We start from the raw sequence: 22,087 nt of genomic DNA, 5'->3' as shown, positions 1-22,087 counted from the left end.
ATCTTAGGAAAACTATATAGGCAAGACATGGAGGGATTACTGGAAATCCAGTTCCAGGTGGGAAGATGCATTATTTTCTTCAAAAAAGTTGATATGTTTTCTTACGGTGAAAATAGTTTTCCTTTTAAAACTTTGAAAAGGTATTATGATCTATAGTAATAAATTTATTTTCAGTAAAGAAAGTTTCAACTTTACGGATCTACTATTTTTTAGTTAAAATTACTAAGCAATTACCCTTGTCTGCTTTTGATATGAACTCAGGTTCATATTTTTAATTTCCTATAAAAGTTCACTCCATATCGAAACAGGGTGGCCAATAAGTAATATACCAAATTATAATATTCACCATCGGAAGAATTCATTTTAAGAAAATAAACTTTTAATAACCTTGAATCTTCAATAATTTTAGGCGACAAGAGAAAGGGCAGTGCTTTTAAATATAAATTCCGAGTTCCGAAGGCCGTTTTTGTTGAATAATTTGAAACTTAAAAATACATTTTTAATTTTGCGTACTTACGTAATTTTGGTTCAAATCTGTTAATCCATCTTCTATTACTTACAGTTTCGGTTTCAGCAGCATGCGTGAGGCAGCACTTACAGAGGAGCAAGAGATAGTTCTAAAAGCTATTCAACAGAAAATCAAGAGTTTTCTCACTCTCAACATTATATATACAATTCAATAGTACTTAGGAGTGAATTTGCTATTAATTTTCTACTATTCATTGAATCGCAATGGTACGAAATACCGGTGATAGTCTAAATGCTAATAAAACAAAATGTTTTTATATTTTACTGTATGATTTTTCAATTCGTTTTTTTTTCCTATGTGTCAGGCTATAAACCTTCATGGATCTGTAGTTCTGAAAGTTACCTTAGTTTAGCCTTAGGATCTGACTTTTTAACATCTGGATATGAAAATTTAAAATCTTCTTAGATCCATCCACTTTAATCCCAGTCTTACTGATTCCCAAAAGAAAATTTTGACTCCATCGATAACATGGGAATGACATATCTTACCCTTTCAGCAATAATCTTTGTATTTTACTTAACTATTGTCTATCTATCGACTACAGTGTTTTTGGCCACTCCAGCAATTATACCTTAAATGTTGATTATCACTGATCTGGTTTAGGTCCAGTGAATAAATATTTAATTTTTTTAATAAATGTGTCAAATATGTTACTTTTCTTTATAAATAAATTTATTTACTGGTATAAAGAAATTTATCTCTCTTGTCTACTTTAGACCTTTTATTGCCTCCTTGATCCTTTAACTCAAACTCTCAAAAACATCGATATATGTAATTTAAAGTAAAACTCAGTGGTCTGTTGACGGCGACGTAAATGACGTCAATGATAATCCCAGACTGCTTTTGTGCGTTGCTATTACAGAAAGCATAAACAACGTGTAAGCCGTCAATCGTTTCGTAGATGTATGGAAAAGATATCGTCACTGTTCAAAGAACAGAGGATTAAGTCATAATTCGTAAAAATCAAATTCGTCAATACAAACACTTTGATCCAAGCCATTTCATAATAGCTTAAATAAATATTTATCTTTTCTCGGCTTAACGGAGCCTGAGTTTATTAAAAAAAGCGATCATGGTCAGCATTTAAAAAATTAGTAATTTAAAACGTCCAAATCGTAAAAGAGCGTCTGCATCGTCTGATGTATAATATTTCTTTCGCTACTAGTCTATGTATTACACAATTTAATAATTATTTTATTTTATTAAGAATATAATAATAAATATAAAATAGGCTAAGAGAAGAAGCATAGAATACCTACGGCTAAAAACACAATTTCAAAAATATGGAACTTTATTCAAGAGTACCTAAAAGTTGTGTCAATAGGTTAGTTTAAAACAAGTTTCAGATCTCTTTTATAGGATACCTGAACCACTAAATTAAATTGGAAATGATATTTAGTGGGTGTATTGGTCAATTGTTAAAGAAAACTATTTGTTTCTCGCCAACGTTTCGAATTATTTCTAATTCATGTTCAGGGCTCTAAAATAGATAGAAAGAAATGGGGAGGGGGGAAGGAAAACTTTCAAAAACACTTATCGAAGTCGTAGTTCTCTCTCGTCAAATTAAAAAATACATATAACAAAGATAAAGACGTAACATAGAGGAGGAATTAAAAACTGATAATATAATAAAATATATAAAATGGGAGCAAACCGGTAGACTAGAGAAATTCAGTACTAGGTGTAAAAACTACAGAAGAGAAATGTGTATTATGTATGTATACATATACAGTGACCGCCTAAAGTTCCGCATAAATTCGATAAAAATTAGAGACATGATTTTTTGAGAAAACGCTCGGACCCGTCGATTTTTATTTTAAATTAAAATCGACTTTAGGTTAAATGTAAATATTTCTGAAACAGTTGAGTTTTGAGATAAGGTGTGTTATACGAAACTTGCTTGGAATTTCGACTATATTTCATAAATGCAATAAAAAATATAGCATTCCATTTAAAAAAATGACCGATGACGTCATATCTTTTTTTTTTGTTCCACCCTGTATACAAAAAATTATGTGAAATAATGCGCAACTTAAAATAAAAATCGACGGGTCCGAGCGTTTTCTCAAAAAATCATGTCTCTAATATTTATCGAATTTATGCGGAACTTTAGGCGGTCACTGTATAAAAAATTGATAATAGTTGTTATATCTAGACTTTGTCTAGCTAAGGAAAGGTACAGCACGTCTACCAGCTTATCCTACATAACTCTTGCCACAGTTATTACAAGGAATTTTGTATATAACACTTGACTGCAATTGTAAAGGAGTTTTACTTTTCTGAACTGATATTACTGAAAGTGACTTTAATTTGTTCGCTGTTAAGAGCATGACCTAACAGTTCCGATAAACCTTTGATATATGGAATTTTAAAGTACGCTTGGTTTGTGGCTCTGGTGATGGTTGACGGATGTGTTGTAGGGTCGCTATATAGTATGTTTCTAATAAGGGAAACTGGGTAATTATTTTTAATTAAAAATTGCTGAATGAGATTAATATTTTTTTCATGAAATTGTTGGCTTGAAATATTTTCATGAGATGGTTGGCAGATATTGCGCGATTTTTTAAATTTCGAATGACGGTCATTTTTTGTTTGAGTTGATGGTTCAAAAAATAGTTTATGAATCTCTCTGAAAATGTGAATTTGTGATACCAATCTACGAAGAATCTATTGTTGTTATTTATGACTCTAGTATCTAAAAATAAGATAGAGTGATTGTCTTAAAGGAACAGATTGTAAAGTATCATTATTGATTTTATATCCAGTATTATATTTCTTTGCACCCTTAAACAAACAAAATTTTTCACATTTAGCGAAAGACTATTAAATACTGACCACTTCCATATAACATCCAAACCACTATAAAGCGTCAATGAGTCATCCCACCGCTCAATATTCCTGTAAAGTTTTGAATCGTCTGATGCAAACTACTGCAGGTAGAATATTTGATAACGCATATCAAATCCTTGACAAGTAAATTAAACAGAAGGGGAGCACAATGTGGAAGGATCTTCAAATTGAGATGAGATAAAATTATTAATTTTAACTCTCTGTATTCTTCCTGTAAGAAAACTCTCAAGTCAAGCAAGAAGTAAGCTCAGTGAAATCCTATAGGCCCTATATTATTATATTATATCCTATAAATTATTATAGCATTTTTCCATTTAAAATGATGAATCACTATATGGCAGCTATTTAACATACCAAAGGTTGTCATCTGGGTTGATAAAATATCCATTATAACCATACATTTTCGCTTACTATTCGCTTGTATGTCTGGCGATTTAATTTTTATTGGTTGGTTGAATAGACAAATTATTTATGCTCCTATATATGATGTCACACGATGGGGTTCCCGTTTAATATATCAAAGTGAGATTAGCTGGAGGTGATATACAGAACTTTATTAAATACAAAAAATAACTTCTCCCTGTATATCTAAGATAACGTCCTTTTTTAAGAATGTAACTAGGGATGGTTCAAATGCATCGCATATCTTGGCATCTAGAATTTATTCTCCAATTACCTTTATTCCAAAAAGAGACATTCCCAAATGGGCGCCTGAAAAACTAAAAGATATATTTTCGAAAGAACAAATAACGTGGTGTATGAAAAACAACCATTCATAAATGAATGGTTTCAATATAATTCAAAGTAAACATCTATCCAAACATATTTGATTATTGCATCAATAATTACAATCGCAAGATTACGAAAGAGGTTCTTTTATCATAAGATGCGTCAACTTAGATTTTTTAATTTGGTACTTTTTCAGATAAGGCATTATTTCATAATAATAGAAGTGTTAAAAAACACAATTTTCATTATTATGATAACAACAATAATTTTTTTAGCTGAAAAATGCATCACCACTATAGATGGTTGCTTAATGGTTGGGTAGGAATTATTAAGAATTACGTAAATGGGCCGCATTTTTAGATTGATATCTTATAAATAAAAATAATATAATATATATAAAATAGGGTTCTGTACCCGACAAGTGCACGCTTTTCAGGCCAAAACCCAAGTGTTCCTCATTTGGGTTCAAGTCGCCCTAGATCCATTTGTGTAACCCGATACCCAAAGAAATAGTCATCTTATTTATGGGTTCCTAATGGTTTTAAAGATTTTGCCTGGTTCTTGTTGTCAAGTGGTGATAACATTCGGCCGTCCTGATTTTAGAGTGACCTCACTCTACAGTCTCGAGTACCATAGCTTGACCTGAGTATAACAGAAATACGGGATATAAGAAAATTATAGATTCGGGAGCAGTAATAAAATTTTATTACGATATGCATTTATATAGGTCAAATAAACTTAATAATTTTTATTATGTTACGGGAAGCAGCTTTCGTCCTGTACTTGTCTTTATAATTTCCTGAAAAGGACTTTATAAGCTTATATATATCTGTAAATATCTAAATAATATGTTGTTGTATTCAATCAGTAACCGTAGAAAAATGTGCTACAATAAAATAAATATTCAGGGGTAAATATTCAAGGTAACAATTCAAGGTTATTCAAGGTTAATTTTCTTTATGTAAGGGCAACAAAAAGGAGTAAAATAACCTTGAAAATAACCAGACAAATAAAATAAATATTCAGGGATAAATAATACTACAATCAAGGAAAAATAACATCAAGAGTAACATGAAAATGGGTAAAATGTATACGTACACAAATAACACGCTATAGCTATATGGGCCCACGCTATACTAATAATCTAGCCCCTGGAAATGTACGAGCTATACCAGAGGCTTCAGAACCAATCTGGAATACCGGGACTATACCAAGGTCCCTATTCCTGGCTCAACCTCAACTCGACCGCCACAGAACATCATACCATACCATAGTTCACCGGGCCATTTCCAGCATACCTTTAGCTATCTTATCTCTGAAAATGTACACGAGTATACCAAGGTACCAAATATACTCGGTCCCCAAGATGAAATATACTTAACATAAGTTCTTGGACCATTTTCGGATACCTCTCACCTTTTGCTACACTTACAACCGGATCCAAGGCTTAATATTGTCGATACCAGCTACTCCTACATACGGAGTCTGCGATCTGGTCATTCCCGGGATATCTCTGACCTCATACCGGTCATGTCCCAGCTCCTTGGAGACCCTAAAAGGTCCCCGCCATTTCGGCAACAATTTGCTACTGGACCCTGTAGCCTGTGAGGATGCTATCCGTATCAAGACCAACTCTCCAACTTGATATTTATCAGGAGCCCGACGCCGCGCATCAAAATGTTCTTTTTGGCGTGCCTGATAAACCGGATAATTATCACACACAATGTCCTTCGCAACTTCCTCGGGTACAAATGCAAGTTGTCCCGTTACGCGATAGCCCATCAGAACTTCACTCGGAGCCGCCCCTAGTGCCTTACTCACTGTCCCGTTAAGCCCCAATTGAATATTAAGGACATTTTTGTCCCAGTCGTCGTCTTCTTAGTCAGCTCCCATGGATGACAAGAAATCCAAGATAGTACGATTGTACCTTTCAACCTGTCCATTTCCCCGTGGCAGTCCCGCAGCATTCAGGTAGTGAGTTATTCCTACCATTCTGCTCAGTGGACACTCGAGGAGGCGGCGTATAGCTTCTTTCCTGGGCACTACTGGAGTGATAACGAGATAACTCAAGATCACCAAATCATCTTTCCCCACTTGCGGAACGTTCACGGCGGGCACTAGGAAAACTCGCGAAGTGTACGTAACCGCGTTCCGAGTTTCGGGGCATCTTTACACGAAATTAATAGTCTAATAAACAGTGCTTCGAGTTTAATAGGTCACTGGATTTACTAATCCCACTTCTGATGTAAAACTCAAAAATAATTAAAACGATTTCTAAATAACACACGGATTTTATTACAATGAAATCAGATTAAGACAGAAGAGAATAAAAGGATAAAAATATTAATATAAACGCAAACGACTAAATTAAGCTAAAATAGGGTTCTGTATCCGACAAGTGCACGCTTTTCAGGCCAAAACCCAAGTGTTCCTCATTTGGGTTTAAGTTGCCCTAGATCAATTTGTGTAACCCAATACCCAAAGAAATAGTCATCTTATTTATGGGTTCCTAATGGTTTTAAAGATTTTGCCTGGTTCTTGTTGTCAAGTGGTGATAACACTATACACCCTAAAATTAATGCTATTACATATAGGTAACTGTGTATCATCTTTTTTCTACTACATTTTTTTTTCTTGTTTTGCTATTTCCATCTTTTTTTTAATATTAATTAATTTTTTGTTTTAAGTTTCTTGTGTTAATAGGTCCAATACTGACTGAGAAAAATTGCCATAATTTTTAATTTCACAAAAATTGGTGCACAATTTTCTAAATATAATGCTTTTGCTATTGTACGTAATACCTTATTTTGGAATTATAAAATTGTATTAATAGTCAAGGCATGGCTTCCCCAGAAAATAAGACCATAAGAAAGTGCAACTAGACTGAACATGCAAAATAAAAGGCACATATGCTTAATCCGATGAACATAATATGCTACTTAATTCTAAAAAATCTAAGTATATTGCCAGCACAAAACATCAAATAAAATATGTTTTATTGTCTAAAATACAGTTACTTATTGAGAAAGCTGAAAAAAAACTTAACTTGGGTTTACAGTGATAGCTCAGACTAGTCTAGGCACTAAATTCGTAAACCACAGATTTCAATTTAATTCAACTCAAAGCAGCTCTGTTATCTGAAGATATGATTGACAAAGCATATAACAATAATATAAACAAGTGTCAGAAGAAAAAAAGGAAGTTATACCACTAGACTAAAGTGCAAAAAAAAAGAAAATTAAATAGATAATAACACCTAGAGGCAAACAAGCTACCTTAAAAGATATAAAGTTAAAAAAGTCAAACATTAAACAGTAAATAATAATATGTCATACATGTATATAATAGATCAAACTTATGGAATACTATTGTAAAATCTAGAAAATGGGACAGCTATATACATACATTTTGTTCCCACTTGCTCGATTAACACACAATCTTGCTTAACCAATTCACGACTCTTTACGAAAAAATAAAATCGAAGAGGCCAAAAAATGGATCCATTGCGCCCTATCCATCTATTCGGAAACTCAATACTTAGATGTACAGGAATTTTATGTCTAAAATGTGGTGGAGCCTAATCATGTAGGAACCACATATTTTGTCTCACATTTAGGGGAACATATTCTAATAATTCTAGCAGATTATCTCGAAGAAAATTTAAATTAATGTCCAAGTTCCAACATGATGGTTGTGGAAATTTTCACACTCCATCTAATGTAATGTTTTATTTAGAGACGAGGCCTTTGCGAGATCGGGAATTAGAAATATGCATAAGAACATGTGTATATTATGAAAATCCTTATGCTATCAGGGAAAAAAAATTTTAGCATAAATTTAAAATAAACGTTTGGACGGGTATGATTGACGATTTTATTATTGGACCAGTAATACCTAAGAAGTTCCCAGAATTGTTGGACCTTCCCATCCAACTTTGGTCTAAAATATGGTTTAATATTGTTTAGTACTCCAGGCAATTTCGGAAAACTGATAATTAAAGTCAACAATGTTATAATAATCGAGGACGCCCACGTACTATTAGAAACCCGGAATTAGAAGAATTAAGGCACATTAGAAATAATCCCAAAACAAGCTTCAGACAAGTTTGGGATTCAAATTAAAGGTTTCCAAAACTGCCATAAATAATATTCTCCCGGAGCATTTACTTCATCCATATCATATTCAAAACGTGCAAAATCTTTCCCCCTGATCCAGACAATTGGGTGACATTTGGTCAAGGGTCTTGTCGACTTAGTATCTCTGATTTTGCAATATAATAAAAATTGTGCTAAAAGAATACTTTCAACACAAAAGAAAAAAAATGCGGATTATTCACATAGAACGCTAAACAATATATTTTTTTAAATATGGTAAAATATCGATCTACTCTAGTGTCTTTAAGAAAAGAAACATCTAAATTTATCTTTCAAGATGATAGTAGTATTGTCACATTATAATAGCAAATGGGTTTGAAAGAGCACTGAAAAATTCATACCTTAAGTTTAAGGCGCAATTCACACAGAACGGGCGTATGGCGGTGGCGTGGGACTGGCATGGAGCTGGAATGGAGCGGACGTCGCGCGAACAATTCACATAGAAAGGGATTCAATGTGATTATTGTCATTTATTTGTTACGTACATAACTGTGTAGTAAAGTTACAATACTTTCGGATGACGAAGATGATCAAGATATGTTGAACCTTGAAAATTTAGCTAACATTCAAAGGCAAAGGAGTTACTGAATACATCCCTTGTGGTTAGATAAAGAAAAAACTGGTGGTTAGTTTAGTGTTATGCGGGAGCTCAATATGTACCCTGAATGTTTTCAAAGTTTCTATCGAATGTCTGTTCAATGTTTTTATAAAATACTAGTAAGGGTTTAGTAAGGGTTAATATTGAGAAGAAAACTACAAATTGAAGAGAACTTGTCAGTTCAGAGGAAAGCTTGTTAATAACTCTGAGGTAAGTTGAAGAAAATATATTTAAGTGAATTTATTTCTGTTTAATCTAAAACAAAAAAAAATAACGATAATGTTACCCTAATATTAATTATTGTATTGTATACATTTACTCAAATGAAATTCATCCGTGTTCCTGTGTTATACTGAATCTAGATTTCTATTTACCGAATCTTCAATCCAAGATTGAGAACTATCCATTGGGATAGTAGAGACTTCAGGAATGGTTGAGGATAGTGTTTGCTCAGCTAAATTCAAAATTCCAATTTTGAAACGCCGCTTCTGAACAGACTTCATGGACTTAAAAACGCCAGGTCTGGGTCAGGAGGATCGATTATGGCATTCGTTTTCGTGCTGTTTTGGATCTCCAGCAATTGTTGCTTTTTTCAAAGTACTGGTAAGCTTGCTGGTTGAGCTCATTCTGTAGTAGTGTTTTAGGTGCTCTCATTGCTATCGGTTGATCATCGATAGACGTACTGGAAGATGGTACAGGTGACCGAGAGGAATGACTGGATAGAATGTTATAAGGTGAGATTACATCAGCATTGGAGTTGTCTTTAGACTCATTAGATTGTGACCCCGTTTCAGCTGCGTGGTGGCTCGATGACGCGTCGGCAGACTCTTGATCCACGTTGCTCTTACAAGACTTCAAGAAAGGATCCAAAAAGGAAAGATGTGGGGCCAAATAATATTCATTGACTCGTTTTGTTCCTTGTCCTGATTTTATTTTTAATTTGGCTTTATATTTTGAGTAGCTTCCTCGTATGTTTTTCCAGCGGTCTTGACACTCGGTTACTGAAACAAAAGTATAATTTCTAATGTAAATACGAGTTTAAACATCTTTTGTTAGTAAACACGTACATACTTATTATTTTCACTGAATTTATTTGATATTTTTTCCCGTGCTTGATCTTGTGCAGTTCTATTGCAGTAATCCGACCTTTTATGGTCGTATAGAACTGCATACTGTTGCACGTCTTCACAGAACTCGTATTAAATAAATAATCATCCCGCATTTTACCAAATAGACAAAAAGAAGCAATATAAACCGCTGTTTGGTATATGGCATTTACCACTAGTGTAGGCCACTCGTGGCGTCGAAGTGACGTGGCGGTGGCGTGACTTATCACGCCTGTGCCACGCCATTTCTATCTGTATTGCCCCATAAGCGAACATGCAAGTGGCACATGCGTCTACCACGCCAGTCCCACGCCACCCCCATACGCCCGTTCTGTGTGAATTGCGCCTAAGGTGCGATGGTCTCCAAATTTTCTAACATTTTGAGATTCTATTCGTACGATATACAACTAGATATAAAAAGTATATAGAAAGCTCGATATCCCAATTCCACATAACCTATTTTAATCCATTTCAATCCAACCCAACCCAAAAATTAAAAAAAAAAACGTTTTACTTCCTGGAAAAAGACAAAAATTACTTGGAAGCAAAGAAAAATTACATCTGTTGCCTAGAAAAACTTAAATTCGTTCATATTCATAAAAAAAATTGCTAATAAGATTTTTTTTTAAATTACTGAGTATCCAGAAATATGTAAAATGACTTCAAATGCCTGGAAGAAATGCAAAATTACTTCAATGGCCTGAAAAAAATAAAACAAAAATTGATTATTATTTTATTTTTATTTGGAAAAATTAACAAAAATGCTTTGTGGGAAGAAATAAAATACTACACCTGTTGCATAGGCAAACCCAAATTCGTTCATTTCCATAGAACAATCTGTAGGGAAAATTTAAAAAAATTACTCTTAGTATCCAGAAAAATGTGAATTGACTTCAAATGCATAAAAGAAATACCAAAATTACTTTAATTGCCTAAAAATATTTGTTTCTTCCAGGCTGTTGAAAAAAAAATCCCAGCAAATGCCGGAAACAGGTCAAAAAAAATTTTGACCTGCTCCAGGCAGTTGAAGAAACATCCAAATAAATATGTTTTCTCTCAGGCAGCTGAGCTTGTTTTATCCTCAAGTGCCTGGAATCCATTAATCAATTTTGTCTTTCAGGCAGTGGAAGGAATATCCAAAAACATGATTTTTTACTTAGGTAGCTTAGCTTGTTTGCTCCTCAACTGCCTGGAATAAAAAAAATTATGTTTTCTTCCAGACAGTTGCAGGAAAATGAAAAAACATACATTTTCTTTCAGCAATTGCCTGAGAAGGATCAATTGTAGATACATATTGCCATTTTTTTCTTGTTTTCGACGATTTCTTGTTTTCGACGATCGAAAATTAGCAATGTGCATAAGAATATGTGTATACGATAAAAATTCTCATGCCCTCAGGAACATTTTTAGCATAAATTTAAAATAAACGTTTGGACGTGTATGATTGACGATTTTATTAATGGACCAGTTGTAATACCTAACCGGTTAAATGGCGATAATTAGTGTTCATATTTGCTGCAAAACAACTTCCAAAATTAATAATTGTTAGACCTTCTCGTCCAACTTTGGGATAAAATCTGGTAATATTTTTAGTAATCTCAATAAGTGGATCGGAAGAGGCATTGACGCACCCACAAAATGGCCAACAAGATCATCCGATTTAACGCTCTAGACTTTTTTTGTGGGGCATTGAGTTTATGCTTCTCTCATAACTACTGAGGCCGAATTGTAACAAAAAAATTTGATTACTGTAGACTATTTTATAAAGAAACCAGATGTAATGCCCAAAGTGCAATTTAAGTTAAAAAAAAATTTTATGCATCCAAGAAACCGGATAATATTTTAAATAAAAATATTAGAGTAAATTTTGTTTGTGGGGTCTTTATTATTTATTGAATATTTTATTTATTTTTGTGTTTGACCATATTATATAAATATTTTTTAATTGTTAGATATTTGAATTATATTTTTTCGATATTTTCTGTTTTTAGTTCGTTTTCTGTAAACGCGCATAAAAAATTAAAGAGTAGGTATCTGCTTTGCTAACCTGTATGTTTAATAAAAAAATTATAGGAGATGAATAAAAAATAATTTAAAAACCTTAAAATTATTTGTTTTATATTTAGTGGCATTAATAAATACTATTACTACGAAATTCTTTAATTTACCAAAGATACGTCTTTTAATATTTTTCATCCATTTTAAAAAAATATTCTTTAGGAAATTTAAGACTGTAACGTTATCATTTAAACATTTTTATTTTTAACTTTATGTAAAAAACCTTCATATTTAATTGAATATTATAGGCTTTTATTCTTTTAAGTCATATTTAATTATAACATGGTTATTATTTATGACTTTATTTACAAGAGGGTTCCAAGTAGGATAAACTGCGGGTATAAGCACTTAACGTGAGAAAGGCGAATGAATCTGTGTTTGTTTTAAAAAAAGTGTTTAGGTAAAGATTTTGAAGAAGGTTGATTTTATGAGAAGGAAAATGGTATAAAGTTTAGTTTTAGTCTGGCTTTCGAAGCAAATAAATGTTAAAAGTATAGACCAAGTTTTCTTACATTTAGTGAAAACCAATTAATGCGTTTAGACATTAGCGTTTATTTTGAAAAAACAGTGTAAGCGAAAAAAGGTATATGAGAAACATGATATTTTAATTTTTTTTTGCGACTAAAGCGTGCGTCGGTCGAAAAGTTTCCTGAGACGAAAGAGCTTTAAAATTAAGTCAGCTAATATCTGACAATTAATTTATGTTATTTATACAGGGGGTACCAAAATTACAATTTTTTGTTGATACACAACCTTTAAATTTTCGGACATTAATCCAACAAATGTCTACAATAGATAGAAAGAAATGGTGTTTAATTTTTTTTAAATATTTGCTAAAAAATATAAATTAACATTATTACATACATAAATGCATGTCATAGAGATTCAAGAAGAGGGAAGGGAAAACTATCAAAAACACTTACCCATAGATCACACTAAATTTAAAAATAATAATGTCTAAGCGCTAATGTTATATTTTTAAAATTCCTAAAAAATATTTTTTAAAAATTCATAAAAATATTAAAAGGTGAATCTTTTGTAAATTAAAGGATTTTGTAGTATGTTTATTTTTGCATTAAACTATATGTTTAATAAAAAAAACTATAGGAGACAAATAAAAACCTTAGTTATTTTTTTTACATTTAGCAGCACTAATACATACTATGAAATCCTTTAACTTACAAAGAATACGACTTTTAATATTTTTTGTTAATTAACTTAATAATTAATAAAAAAAAAAACTTTTTATTGATTTTAAGAATGTAACGTTACCATTTATACGCATTTAAAAAAAATCTTCAAAATTAAGACAGCTAATATCTGAGAAGTAATTTAAGTCATTTATATAAGGTCTAACAAAATTACAATCATTTAGTTATGAACAAACGACCTTTTTTTAATTTCTAGACATTAACCCAAGATTTTTTGTGGGTTAATTAAACAATTTCTGAAGAAAACTATTTGTTTCTAGTCAACGTTTCGAATTATGTTTAATTCATCTTCAGGGCTCTACAATAGATAGAAATAAATAGTGTTAAAAAACTTTTTTAAAATAATATAAGTTAACATTTATGTATGTAAATAATAATGTCTATATCATAGGAGTTCCAAGAAGGGAAAACAATCAAAAACACTTATTCATAGATAGTTTTTCCTTTTCCCCTTCTTAAAACCATATTATCATTTACAGACAAAATGTCAAAAAAAGTTTTTAAACATAATTTTTTTCTATCTATTGTAGAGCCCTGAAGATGAATTAAATATAATTTGAAATGGCTAAAAACACAGCTTTCTTCAAGAATTGACCAATTTACCCACTTCTAATTCACAAACTTTGGTCACCAATTTACAAGATTTTCAAGATTCAACTGTTTTATTTTCAATATTGTCAAATTCTTAGTTTTTAACATTTGTAATTTTTTTTTTAATTATTAAAATCAATATTTTTTAGTTTAGGTCCTTTTTAATACCTAAAGACAAGAAAATAAACACAAATATCTTATATAAAAATATGTATTTTTCCAATATACAATTCAGGAATAACATATATACTAATTTCTTAAAACAGAACCATAATGCTTATTTGACAATAATCATGATAAAATATGTATACTATTGTATACTTATATTCAAAAAAAATATACAGCAATAAAAACATTCAATTTTTTAAGTAATTTTTTCACCATTAACAATAACATTCAAAAAAGTTTTTTAAAAATTAAAAAAAAAATCCAAAAACATCAAAGGCTACTATTATAGGTTAAGATGTGGAATGTTTGAAAAATTGAATGTTTTATGTTGTTTTTATTGCTGTACTGACTTTATATTTTTTTGTATATATGTATAAATATTTTATCATGATTATTGTAAAATAAACATTATGGTTCTGTTTTAAGGACTTAATATATATGTTATTCCTGAATTGTATATTGAAAAAATACATATTTTTATATAGGATATTTGTGTTTCTTTTTTTGTATTTCTTAAGGAATTAAAGAAAAGCTAAACTAAAAAATATTGATTTTAATAATTTAAAAAAAACATAATTTGAGACAGAAATTTCAAAAAAATTGTTACAAATGTTAAGAACCAAGAATTTTACCTTTTATTGAATATTATACAAGGACCGACTATTTGGTCCTTGTCAACAAGGGATTTTTTGACATGGAATGAAACCCTGGGGCGTATATCTTATACCAATTTTAAACCTTTTATCCCCTGATGATGGAAAGCACTGTGTCGGAAACATGTCGGGAATTTTAACTAACTAAATGTTTAATAAATAAGTGGAGGGAGACTGCAAGATTTTCATTTTACCTTAGTTCTTTTAGTTGAAGGCAGTTTAAAAAATTCCTTATAAAGTTATAAATAAATAAAACTCATATTTTTGACAAAAGATGTACACCACTGACTCTAATAAAACATTAAATTATCCTATTTTTAAATGGAAAAAGGAATCCTAATTTGAAAACCAATTAATGCGCTTAGACATTAGTGCTTATTTGGAAAAAATCGAAAGATCGATAAACATATTTTTTTTTATCTACTTAAAAAAAAAACAACCAAGCAACTTTGGTGTACAAGGGCAAGTTGGCCTAAATCATTCTACTTTTGACAAAAGAATTTGTGGTTAAGCGTTGTACAGTCATTTCGCGTACACCCAGTAGATTAACAATTCCAAAAAAACTGATAATGATTTTGTGAAAAACCTTTGTGAAAATTCATCGAAAATATTTAAATTTTTCTAAAAATTAGCTGTTTTGTGGGTCTATTTTTGATAAAAACTATCTGTTTCTAGCCAGCGTTTCGAATTATATTTAATTCATATTCAGGGATTTACAATAGATAAAAAGAAATGGTGTTTAAAAACTTTTTTTTTTAATATTTATTAATAGAATGTAAGTTAATATTTATGTATCTAAATCATAATATGCATGTTATAGAGTTTCAAGAGGGGGAAAGGAAAAACTATCAAAAACACTTCCCATAGAAGTCACTAAATTTAAAAATAAGAATGTCTAAATGCTAACGTTATATTTTTAAAATTCCTAAAAAATATTTTTTAAAAATTCATAAAAATATTAGAAGGTGAATCATTTGTAAATTAAAGGATTTTATAGTGTTTTAGTGTCATTAAATGTAAAAAAATAATGTTAAGGATTTTTAATATAATTTTTTGTCTCCTTATGTTACACCTTGTAAATAACTTAAATTGCTTCTCAGATATTAGGTGTGTACTTTTGAACCTTTTTTTTAAATCATTTCTAAATGCTAACGTTATATTCTTGAAACTAGAAAAAGTATATTTTTTTAAATTAATAAAAAATATTAAAAGACATACTCTTTGTAAGTTAGAGGATTTCACAGAATGTGTAAGTGCCACTAAATGTAAAACATAACTTCAAATTATTTTTCATTTTTCTCCTAATTTTTTTCTTTTTTAAACATACGGGTTAATGCAAAGAGAAAATAAATTAAACAGATACTCTTTCATTTATTATTGTCGTTTATTCAAAACAGAAAATATCAAAAAAATGTAATTCAAAATACCTTTAAAAAGTATTTACATACATTGGAATGCTGCAGACTATTTTAAAAACAAACAATTTAATTTTTTAAAGAATTAATTTATGGATACAAGAAGCCAGAAAACATTTTAAGGCTTTGTTTAAAAAAAAACAGAGTAACTTTTTTTAAGGTTTTAATTTTTTTTTGTGTTTGTATTCGACCATATTATGTAAATATTTTTTTAATTGGTAGGTATGTTGAATTATATTTTATCGATATTTTCTGTTTTGAATTAACGCGAATAATAAATTAAAGAATATCTGTTTAATTTATTTTCTTGTTTGTATTAAACTGTATGTTTAATAAAAAAAAATTATAGGAGACAAATAAAAATAATTTAAAAACCTTAAAGGAATTTATTTACATTTAATGGCACTAATGCATGTTGCCATGTTATATAATCCTTTAACTTTTAAAGAATAAGACTATTTTTTTTTTTTAAATTTAAAAAATATACTTTTTACTAATTTTAAGAATATAACGTTATATAAGAGTAGAATAATATATAGAGTAAGAATATACGAGAAGCAATTTAAGTCATTTATACAAGGTGTAACAAAATTACAACTATTTATTTATGAACAACTCATCATTTCTAAATTTTTGTGCATTATTCCAAGATGTTTTGTGGATTTCAACTTCTGAAGAAAACTATTTCTTTCTAGCCAACGTTTCGAATTATATTTAATTAAATTTCAGGGCTCTTCAATAGCTATAAAGAAATGATGTTGACATTTTTATTGATAGTTCCTGAAATTTTTTTCAAAATTTGTTAAAAAAATATTTAAGGTAAAATATGCATCTCATAAAGTTTTGAGAATCATTAAAGTTTAAAGAAGGGAGGAAGGTAAAACTATCAAAAACACTTCCCATAGATCTCACTAAATTTAAAAATAAGAATATCTAAACGCTAATGTTATATTCTTAAAATTCCTAAAAAATATTTAAAGGTAAATCATTTGTAAATTAAAGGAATTTATAGTGTTTTAGTGCCAATAAATGTAAAAAAATAATGGGGAAAAAGTCCATTCTAAAGTGGTGTCAATATAATATTGAAAAGTTAGTAGGGGAAGTCTTTTCTCCACAAATAAAATGCCACTCCTCTAATTTCAGGAGTGATGCATTTCGGCAAGTGTCCTTGCCATCATCAGACTTGAGTTACTTAACACATACACTAATTCTTTTTCTTGCCGAAATGCATCACTCCTGAAATTAGAGGATTGGCATTTTATTTGTGGAGAAAAGTACTTCCCCTACTAACTTTTCAATAAAAAAATAATGTTAAGGATTTTAAATATAATTTTTTGGTCTCCTTATGTTACACCTTGTATAAATGACTTAAATTGCTTCTCAGATATTAGATGTGCTATTTTGAACCTTTTTTTTAATCATTTCTAAATGCTAACGTTATATTTTTTTAAACTAGAAAAAGCATTTTTTTTTAAATTAATAAAAAATATTAAAAGACGTATTCTTTGTAAGTTAAAGGATTTTACAGTATACAGGGTGTTACTTAAAGGTATGTTATAATTTAAAAGGGACATTCCTGGACCGATTTTAAGTCGAAAAGTTCATATAAACATGGGTCCTAAAATGCTTAGTTTTTAAGATACAGGGTGTTAAAGTTTTATTTTTTTTTCGTTTTTAATAAATTTTTCAAATACGGTTTAAAATATTGAACTGAATTTTGGCACAGGATATTATGGCATAAAAACACATTTTTTAGATGTTCACCTACTTTTTTTAGCAACCAGTGGCGTAGCTATGATGAATTTTTAATACAATTTTACAAAAAAAATACTACGCCATTGAGTTACGAAAAAAAATATGATTTTATCTTAATTATCAATCAATTATAAACAAAAAATTCCTCCATGACTTTTGCCGTATATCTTACCGTTTGGGTGTAATCGCTAATTAAACGACGAGAAAACGGACGAAGCTAATTTCTCCAGAAATGCAATAATCAATTTCCATAACAATCATTACTGGGCTCAAGAAAGCCCTCATGCGATTACAGAGACACATTTTCAGGAACAATTTTCAATAAACGTTTGGATCGGTATCGTATCCGATCATTTAATTGGACCATCTTTTTTACCAGGACACCTTAACGGACAGAATTATTGTAATTTTCTCCAAAATGATTTGCCTTTGCTTCTCGAAGATGTTCCTCTTCAGTTACGGCAACAACTTTGGTTTATGCATGATGGTGCTGCAGCCCACTTTAGCATATTGGCTCGTGAGCATTTAAATAGAGTCTACCGAAATAAATAGATAGGCCGTGGAGGACCACAGTTTTGGCCACCTAGATCACCTGACTTAAATAGCCTAGATTTTTTTTTGTGGGGACACTTAATAACATTGGTTTATCAGACGTGAGTTTAACAAAGAGTTCGTGATTCTGAGAAGAAGAGCAGAAGCCTGCATAGAGAGAGATTTACAGCAAAAGTCATGGAGAAATTTTTTGTTTATAATTGATTGATAATTAAGATAATTTTTTTTTTGTAAAATTCTATTAAAAATTCATCATAGCTACGCCACTGATTGCTAAAAAAAAGTAGGTGAACATCTAAAAAATGTGTTTTTATGCCATAATATCCTGTGCCAAAATTCAGTTCAATATTTTAAACCGTATTTGAAAAATTTATTAAAAACGAAAAAATAAATAAAACTTTAACACTGTGTATTTTAAAAACTAATCATTTTAGGACCCATGTTTATAATATGAACTTTTTGACTTAAAATCGGTGCAGGAATGTCCCTTTTAAATTATGACATACCTTTAAGTAACACCCTATATATAAGTGCCATTAAACGTAAAAAATAACTTTAAGGGTTTTTAATTATTTTTTATTTTCCTCCTATTTTTTTTTTCTATTAAACATACGGGTTAATGCAAAGAGAAAATAAATTAAACAGATACTCTTTCATTTATTATTGTCGTTTATTCAAAACAGAAAATATCAAAAAAATGTAATTCAAAATACCTTTAAAAAGTATTTACATACATTGGAATGCTGCAGACTATTTTAAAAACAAACAATTTAATTTTTTAAAGAATTAATTTATGGATACAAGAAGCCAGACCACATTTTAAGGCTTTGTTTTAAAAAAAATAGAGTAACTTTTTTTGAGGTTTTAATTTTTTTTGTGTTTGTATTTGACCATATTATGTAAATATTTATTTAATTGTAAGTAGTTTGAATTTTATTTTTTTGATATTTTATGTTTTGAATTAATAATAATAAATTAGAATATCTGTTTAATAATTTATTAATTTTCTCTTTTGCATTAAATTGTAACTGGTAAATTTTTGCAGAAAACTATTTGTTTCTAGCCAACGTTTTGAATTATATTTAATCCATCTTCATGGTTCTACAATAGATAGAAATAAATAGTCTTTAAAAACTTAAAAAAAAAAAAAGCTATAAATTAACATTTACGTTTGTAAATGACAATATGCATTTCATAGAGTTTTAAGAAGGGGTAAGGAAAAACTATCAAAAATGCTTAACTATAGATAGTTTTTCCTTCCCCCCTTCTTGAAACTTTATGACATGGATATTATCATTTACATACAAAAATGTTAACTTATATTTTTTAAACAAATGTAAAAAAAAATTAAATAGAATTTATTTTTATCTATTGTAAAACCCTGAAGATGAATTAAATATAATTTAAAACGTTGGCCATAAACAAATAGTTTTCTTCAGAAATTGACCATATTACCCAGCCCACTTTTAATTCACAATTTTTGATCACCAATTCCCAAGAAATTCAAGAAAATATTTTCACGATTCAAATGTTTTATTTTCAATATTGTAAAGGTCAAATTCTTGGTTCTTAACATTTGTAATATTTTTTTTAATTTCTGGCTCAAAGTATATGTTTTTTTTTTAATTATTAAAATCAATATATTTTAGTTTATGTTATCTTTAATTCCTAAAACACAAGAAAAGAAACACAAATATCTTATATAAAAATATGTATTTTTTCAATATACAATTCAGGAATAACATATATATTAAGTTCTTAAAACAGAACCATAATGCTTATTTTACAATAATCATGATAAAATATGTATACTTATATACAAAAAAAATATACAGTCAGTACAGCAATAAAAACAACATAAAACATTCAATTTTTTAAGTAATTTTTTACCATGCAAACAATAACATTCAAAAAAGTTTTTTAAAAATTAAAAAAAATCCAGAAAATCAAAGGCTACCCTACTGTTATAGGTTAAGATGTGGAATGTTTGAATTACTTTCCCAGCAATGACGAACGCAACTGCTTATCTGGTTGACGCACGCATTTGATGCGTGATTCATGCCTGACTATGCCAATAATATAGGCGGGAAATTTACGTTCACAATTTATTACAAGGCTGTGGGTCAACAAACAAATTAAAAATGTCGCAATTTTGTTATGCAAATTAACAAAGCAGCCTTGTATTTTGTAACTGGGGTGTGCGGCAGATGCATTGTCGACCCTTTTACCTTTTACCAACAGGTAGGTAGCCCCCAATGTGTCCGGTAAAATCACATTTACATATGAATAAAACAGGGTCGTTGTTTAGGCTGAGATCTTTGTAGGAAACGGCACTTATTTTAAAATGATAGGTCTGCTACACAACTCGCACCACTTATAGCTTTAAACATTAAAAATTGACCTAATCACAGTTTGTGTCTGTCAATAGATGGTCACTTTATTCTTAAATTATTAATAGTATTGACGTATTAATATTTTAAATGTATTTTGAAATCCCCATATCAACGATAATTTATCAGTCCGAACTCCGAACGTATCAGTGCGTTTGCGTCAACTATGATAACCTTTCAGAAAATTCAAACGCATTTAAACGTTCTTATACATTTTGAAATAAATATGTTTTAACTTATGAAGCGTCAATAATATTAATTCTTTAGGAAAAAAGATTGTAAAAACATGCCTAAATAATATTATCATTAAATCGCTATACCATCATGGTAAGAAATGGCCGCTGCTGCAAGCTGGTTGGCGCGTCTTTTGCTTGGGCCGAACAGAGGTCAGGTGTAGACACGGACCTGTTGAGTTGTTTGCTCGTCGTCGTTCCATCACTATTACCGTTATTACCGCTGCCCACGCTAAAACTGAATATCGACACTAAGGACGTAATGCGGTCGATTTCCATCCCTCCGGGGGGCGCCTCCTGGTTACTTTTTTCTTGTTCGATTTGCTTGCTTACAATGTTTGATAACAAGGTTGCGTCATCTAAGAACACTGAGTCATCACCACTGTCACTATCTGAACCGCTACTGCTACTGTCACTACTACCATCACTACTATCCTCGCTCAATCTGGTTTTCTTCGGGAGGATCGACTTGACGGCCTCTTCGGTTTCCCATTCACTAACCGACCGCCTCCTCTTTAGTGAGGAGGTAGAACTTAATCTCTCACGGAACGAATTCGAGGGCTTATCTAAGTCTACATAAGTAGCGGAGCTTGGAGGGTGATTTTCTTTATCTTGCTGCTGTTGATTTTCTAAACACTTAGAACAAGAGGGTTGAAAGCACTGCTGGTTATCGGTTGCGGTGGCCTCTTCCACATTATTCTTCGATATTAGGCCAGCTTCTTCAGCGGTTAAACCCACTTCCAAATCCTCCTCTACACTATCTTGAACGGGAGGTTCTTGGGTCCGATGCCGCACCATATTGTACGCTTCTTCCATAAATATATAGCGCGCTTTCTGTAATACCGTGGCAACGAGGAGATTTTTGTGTAGGCTCACGCCCCCACGGTGTGCACGAGATTGTGCAATTTTCGTCAAAGAAATTCCGATCAATCTTTGCGCCTCACTACTCATTATGATAAACTATTTATTATTGATCTACGATAACGGGTTTAAATCCGGATGCGTCACTCGGCTATTCACGCGCACGCTTACGTTCCACTCACACAACCAACCAACACTTGAAAACGTTTATCGATGAATACAAGGATGGAACGG

At 30.6% G+C, this 22,087-nt stretch overlaps 1 protein-coding gene across 1 annotated transcript; it reads right to left on the bottom strand.

The window, feature by feature from the left end:
- Positions 1–20,065: 20,065 nt before the first annotated feature.
- On the bottom strand, positions 20,066–22,087 carry LOC126745495 (uncharacterized). The gene has a single exon (XM_050453364.1). The coding sequence runs from the start codon at positions 21,941–21,943 to the stop codon at positions 21,074–21,076; it is 870 nt and encodes a 289-aa protein (XP_050309321.1). The 5' UTR covers positions 21,944–22,087; the 3' UTR covers positions 20,066–21,073.

Source organism: Anthonomus grandis, chromosome 16 (genome assembly GCF_022605725.1).
Source record: "Anthonomus grandis grandis chromosome 16, icAntGran1.3, whole genome shotgun sequence".
Classification (NCBI taxonomy): domain Eukaryota; kingdom Metazoa; phylum Arthropoda; class Insecta; order Coleoptera; family Curculionidae; genus Anthonomus; species Anthonomus grandis.
This window is presented reverse-complemented; position numbering and strand designations above follow the sequence as displayed.

What these genes read in the sequence shown, in the direction of transcription:
- LOC126745495 (XM_050453364.1), bottom strand. Translation starts at nt 21,943, where the DNA reads ATGAGTAGTGAGGCGCAAAGATTGATCGGAATTTCTTTGACGAAAATT.